At 37.7% G+C, this 5,867-nt stretch overlaps 1 protein-coding gene across 1 annotated transcript in view; it reads right to left on the bottom strand.

Moving 5' to 3' along the window:
- LOC111785314 (kinesin-like protein KIN-1) overlaps nucleotides 1-5,486 on the bottom strand; it is a 7,173-nt gene extending 1,687 nt beyond the window's left edge. The window contains exons 1-15 of the mRNA XM_023665724.1: nucleotides 5,316-5,486; nucleotides 5,058-5,202; nucleotides 4,882-4,984; nucleotides 4,626-4,669; nucleotides 3,874-3,903; nucleotides 3,672-3,794; nucleotides 3,522-3,547; nucleotides 3,150-3,231; nucleotides 2,772-2,813; nucleotides 2,658-2,691; nucleotides 2,469-2,544; nucleotides 2,175-2,394; nucleotides 2,006-2,097; nucleotides 971-1,082; nucleotides 709-888 (exon numbers count right to left, since the gene is read on the bottom strand). Coding sequence (XP_023521492.1) covers nucleotides 709-888; nucleotides 971-1,082; nucleotides 2,006-2,097; nucleotides 2,175-2,394; nucleotides 2,469-2,544; nucleotides 2,658-2,691; nucleotides 2,772-2,813; nucleotides 3,150-3,231; nucleotides 3,522-3,547; nucleotides 3,672-3,794; nucleotides 3,874-3,903; nucleotides 4,626-4,669; nucleotides 4,882-4,984; nucleotides 5,058-5,171 — 1,278 coding nt within the window. The 5' untranslated portion in view covers nucleotides 5,172-5,202; nucleotides 5,316-5,486. The remainder of the gene's footprint in view (nucleotides 1-708; nucleotides 889-970; nucleotides 1,083-2,005; nucleotides 2,098-2,174; nucleotides 2,395-2,468; nucleotides 2,545-2,657; nucleotides 2,692-2,771; nucleotides 2,814-3,149; nucleotides 3,232-3,521; nucleotides 3,548-3,671; nucleotides 3,795-3,873; nucleotides 3,904-4,625; nucleotides 4,670-4,881; nucleotides 4,985-5,057; nucleotides 5,203-5,315) is intronic.
- Nucleotides 5,487-5,867: the final 381 nt, after the last annotated feature.

Here is a 5,867-nt window from a genome sequence, read left to right as displayed (position 1 = left end):
AAAAAAAAAAAAAAAAAAAAAAAAAAAGAAGAAGAAAAAAAAAAGGACTTCCAAAGAGTTGAAAGATTTTCACGTACCTCTACATTGGTGCTCAAGAGTTCTTCCAAAGCCAGCTGCAACGAAGAAATGGTTTGTGAAGTAACATTTTCATAGGCTAATTCCGGCTCTTCAATGGAGCAAGGATCAAATAGAATTCCATTTTGTATAAACAACTCCTCAAGTATTTGAACATGCTCCATATCCAAACTCTCCTGCAACTGTACCAAATGGAGACACTGCGTAAGGAACCAAATTGATCTATCTGTCTGCTAATAAAATCATTCATTCCTTGCTTCTCACCTCATTTAGAAGTTTCTCGCGTGATTCCCTTTTTATTGGAGTGAAATTTTCGAGCTCTCTGATACTTTTATCCTCATTTGCAACACGAGGAGAAGTCTTTATATGCTTTGCCCTGCAACATTGGCCAAAAGAAAAAAAAAAGAGTATATAGATCTTTAGTTATGGATGTTAGTCTAGAACGTCAAGCTAAAGAGTCTAAATGTAAGGAAACTGAGACAGAGAAATCGTGGAGTGTTTGAGTAATTGCTTCATATTGATATATAACGTAATGGCCTTATATATTAGTAAAATTAAAAAAAAAAAAAAAAAAAAAAAAAAAGAAGAAGAAAAAAAAAAGGACTTCCAAAGAGTTGAAAGATTTTCACGTACCTCTACATTGGTGCTCAAGAGTTCTTCCAAAGCCAGCTGCAACGAAGAAATGGTTTGTGAAGTAACATTTTCATAGGCTAATTCCGGCTCTTCAATGGAGCAAGGATCAAATAGAATTCCATTTTGTATAAACAACTCCTCAAGTATTTGAACATGCTCCATATCCAAACTCTCCTGCAACTGTACCAAATGGAGACACTGCGTAAGGAACCAAATTGATCTATCTGTCTGCTAATAAAATCATTCATTCCTTGCTTCTCACCTCATTTAGAAGTTTCTCGCGTGATTCCCTTTTTATTGGAGTGAAATTTTCGAGCTCTCTGATACTTTTATCCTCATTTGCAACACGAGGAGAAGTCTTTATATGCTTTGCCCTGCAACATCGGCCAAAAGAAAAAAAAAAAAGAGTATATAGATCTTTGGTTATGGATGTTAGTCTAGAACGTCAAGCTAAAGAGTCTAAATGTAAGGAAATTGAGACAGAGAAATCGTGGAGCGTTTGAGTACTTGCTTGATATTGATATATAACGTAATGGCCTTATATATTAGTAAAATATAAGTAAGAGACTGATCTTACATTACACAAAAAAAAGAATGTCCCAACTTATCCCACATCGGTTGGGGAGGAGAACGAAACATTATTTATAAGAGTGCGGAAACACGGACGCATTTTAAAAACCTTGAGGGAAAGCCCAAAGAGGACAATATCTACAAGTGGTGGGCTTGGACCGTTACAAATGGTATCAGAGCCAGACACCGGGTGATGTGCCAGCAAGGAGGCTGAGCCCTGAAAGGAGGTGGACACGAGGCGGTGTGCCAGCAAGACCACTAGCCCCTAAAGGAGGTGGATTGGGGGTCCCACATCGATAGAGAAGGGAACGAGTGTCAGCGAGGACACTGCACCCGAAGGGGGGTGGATTGTGAGATCCCACGTCGGTTGGGGAGGAGAACGAAATATTCTTTATAAGGGTGTAGAAACCTCTTTCTAGCATACGCGTTTTAAAAACCTTGAGGGGAAGCCCGAGAGAGAAAGTCCAAAGAGGACAGTATCTGCTAAGAGGACAGTAGCTGCTGGTGGTGGGTTATAGGATATAATTCTAACCAGCACTAACATTTGACAATATAATCACCAACTCGGACAAGCTTTTTACCTATACAGAATCTCTTTTTTCTAGACCATCAAGATGTTGATCCAAATATCATTAGCTTTAGGTGAACTTCAATAATTTTTTCTTCCCGAAAGCCATATAATATAATTTGTCAATCAAGAATTCTGAAACAGATTGCTCAGACATACCTTGCACCGAAGCGAAGGGTTGAGAGGCTCTCAGATGAATTTGTAGGACTGGGTGAGCAGCAACACAACAATGCAGTACGTGAGTTCCCTCCCTGAAATGTGAGAGGACTAAATTGCTCAATTAAGTTAAGGAACATGTACTACAGTGGAAATTAGAGAGGTAACCAACGAGTGCATCTTGTAGAATCCGTGTCAACTTAGAATCACGATATGGAATGTGGTTTCCTCTGCCTGTTGGTCCACATGTTAGAGCATTTATTACATTCCCCAGAGCTGAAAGTGATTTGTTAATGGTCTTGGCTTCTTCAAGAACTCTCCCCTCAGCGCCAGTTTTCTCCACCTTTTCAGATCCGGCCAAGTCCACTAGATTCAATTTTCCAGTTCTGGCCCTATTCAAGGAATAGAGGATCAGCATGGATTGTTCCATTCAGAACTTGACAGTGGTATGGCTGAAAAAGACTACCTCTTGTCCTTTGTTGATTCTTGCTGAATAGTGAATATGTAAATACAGTGGCTCCTACTGCTGGCGATGTTCATTTCTGTCCGTGTTCAGAAGAAAACGAAGATTTGACCATGAAACGTTAAAGAATATGAGAAATAACATGTTTTTGGATGTTCAGGAATAAAAGTGCATGAGAAGAAGGCAGGATACGGGTCTCTCCTACAGCTCTGTTGGCTATGCCGTTCTGCATTAGACAGTTAACATGAGAAATTAAAGATTGAACTGCATTGCAAGAAAATAATCAAAACAACAATATCATCTTACAGATAGGGTTAGCAATGCTTCTGGAGGGTCCTTTACGGGCATCTGTAATGTGAGATAATAAAAATATTCTGAGAAATTAAGGAAACTAACAACCAAATGAATTAAATTCAGCTGTGAAACCAAAATAATAAGCTACTTAGATGCTGCAGCATGAAATTTAGACGACTCTGTTGATAGTTCATCCAACATATGAGTTGCATTGCTTTTATCCTCGTGAACCAATGATAACTCTTTTTCAATCTCAGTAAAGAAAATTGTCATGGTACATGTTGGCACACATTTGTTTGCGTGGAGAACTAAAAGTATGTAAATTTTTACAAACAAAAAAAAAAATTGCTAGAAAATTTTGCTTAATAAGTTGATACGAAGACAGCTTACCTCAATCACACCATTTAACATTATCCCTTGTGTTTTACTCTCCTTGATTTGTATGTTGTCCTTCGATAAGTCAAAAAGATCTCTGAAAATATATCGTTCATTAGGAAAACTTCAAAGTGCAAAATCACTCTCCACAATGGTATAATATTGTCCACTTTGAGCATAAGCTCTCATGACTTTGCTTTGAGCTTCCCCAAAAGGCCTCGTACCAATGGAGATAGTATTCCTCACTTATAAACTCATAATCTCCCACTAAATTAACCAACGTGAGATTCACTCCCAATAATCCCCAACATTGGTTTCTATCTTATTTGATCATGGAAAGTTCTAATTGCTGGAAAAGAATCGTGCATTGAGCAGAGATATTTATACCTCACTTTCTCCATGTATATCTCAACCTAAAAAAGCCAAAAGAAAACACGTATTGATAAAAGAATTAACAATGTACGTTGGTAATTAATTATCTGCAATATAAGGAATGATAGGTGTAAGCATGATAGCATAATGTCGGCTAACTAATACCATAGATAACTTGATTGTGTACTTGCTCGTTTCATCAGCAAATTTAGTGCATTCAAAAATTTCTTCTACCACTCTAGGAAGTAAACCCTTCTCTGTTGCATCACATTCTAGTATGCCAGGCCCCTGCTTTAATAAGATCACCAGAAAATATGACTTTTGATAAGTTTAAGTTGACAACTCTCTTAAAAGAATGGTCTAATACCTCCATACTATAGGTTTTTCCAGCTCCAGTCTGTCACAGAAGCAGGAAAGAGTCTTGTGTCAGTGAAGGTGGATCGAGCTTAGACTCTTTATTATCCTGTGTCTACTCTTTAGGCATAATACCGTGACCAATAAAATGGAAAGAAACAGAAGAAAGAGATGTAGAAATGGAAAATTCCGAAACAAAGGGGAAACCCATATGGTCAGTGAGTACACACCCAGATATCAACAATCAATCACATTACCCCTCAACTCGTCCCTATTCACTCCAATCACCATACATAACCAATTTGCTACACCGTACCCTCTACAAAAGTTAATAATTGAAACAGAAGTCTGGATCACCGATTCATTTTCATCCCAAAGGGAATTCTAAAACAATTAAATAGAAAGTAGGATATAATCTGCAGACATTCGATTGAGCTTGAAACATTACTGACTCCAAATGAAAATTTTATTTGGAAATTACTCTTTAACTAACTAACTCTTGCATTTTGACAGTATAAAATGTTAACCCAAATGACATTTGAAGATTATCCTACATGATGCGCAGACTAAGAAGAGGCGTGGTAGAATTGATTCTCAATGAGTAAAAAGTGGATTTATATGCGTAATTATGCCATGCATATGTATGGTCGTGCACGAGGACACGATAGTATTCTTTATGGGACTATGCAAATATCAGTTCAGATTTAAGTTTTGAACACAGGCAGTCTTGTTTCAAACAGATTCTAGACGAGTAACGTATCTCACCTGTCCAAAGGTGATAATTGTCCCATTAACAGCATTAAGAGCATCTGTGTCAAGCGTCAAAGCACAACGTGAGAGGTAGATTCTGCCTTAAGCAAAGTAATGCAAGAGCCCATACTGACTTCTTCCAACATCTAAGAATTGATTTCTCCACAAGAACCATCCAATTAATTCGCAAATTAATAACAAACCTAACATTCATAAAGAAACTGCCGGATTCAAATCATAAAATGATAGTGCACTGAAGATCACAGTGTACCTTGGACGATTGGCTGAGCAAGAAATCGGTAGACATCAGTTTGCTCAGATTTCTCGTAGAACACTCTATCAAAGTTAAATGTAAATTCTTCAGCCTTCTCGTCCTACAATAAATTGAACGGAGCAAGGTGAATTTTCTCCCTGCAATCTACAAAAAGTAAATAAGTACAAACAGACCTTAAAAATGAATGTCTCAGAATCCACACATTGAATGCACACTGCATCTCCATGATCTCGCCTCTCTTTTGAACTTAAAGGCCGAAATCGAGCGCAAACAGTTATGTTCGACATTTTCCGAACTGTACAGAATAAGTACTCGAATCTACAAACGGTACTCTCAGCGTTTCAGTTTACAGTTTTACTTGAGACAGAAGCTTCGTTCAATCATTTCGATCGCCAGAAATTTTTGGAAGAAAATTGACCTTCGAAACTTACGGTTTTTGCAATTTGATCAAGCAAATGTATTCGAGAAGCCGATCCAAACCAAAGATACAAACCTCGATTTCCGCAATCTTCAATAAGCTTTCAAGCAACGGAACAGACTGCAGAGGATTTCGTAAATATGTAATGCATCATAAAATTCATAGAAGATGAAGAAAGAAAAAAAAACCGAGTAATTGAGAAAAATGATTACCGCCTCCTTCTTTCAATACCTATGATGATGAACGTTCTTTGATTTGTTTGGCGGGAACTATGAGCTGGATTTGAGAGAAATTTTACGCTGTTCGGGAAATAGTATTCTTTCATTATAAACTCATGATTGTTCCCTAAATTAGCAGACGTGGGACTTTCATCATCCAACAATCACCCTACAATACCAATGTAGCAGAATCACCCTACAATACCAATGTAGCAGTCTAAGTCCACCGCTAATAGATATCTTCTTTGAGTTTTCCCTTTCAAGCTTCTCCACAAAGTTCTAAACAGCATCTGCTAGGGAGAGATTTCCACACCCTTATAAAGAATATTTCAAAGGGGTAGATTGTG

The sequence above is a fragment of the Cucurbita pepo genome, unplaced genomic scaffold (assembly GCF_002806865.2).
Source record: "Cucurbita pepo subsp. pepo cultivar mu-cu-16 unplaced genomic scaffold, ASM280686v2 Cp4.1_scaffold000448, whole genome shotgun sequence".
NCBI lineage: Eukaryota > Viridiplantae > Streptophyta > Magnoliopsida > Cucurbitales > Cucurbitaceae > Cucurbita > Cucurbita pepo.
The sequence above is the reverse complement of the archived record's forward strand: the minus strand, read 5'-3'. Positions and strand labels throughout refer to the sequence as shown.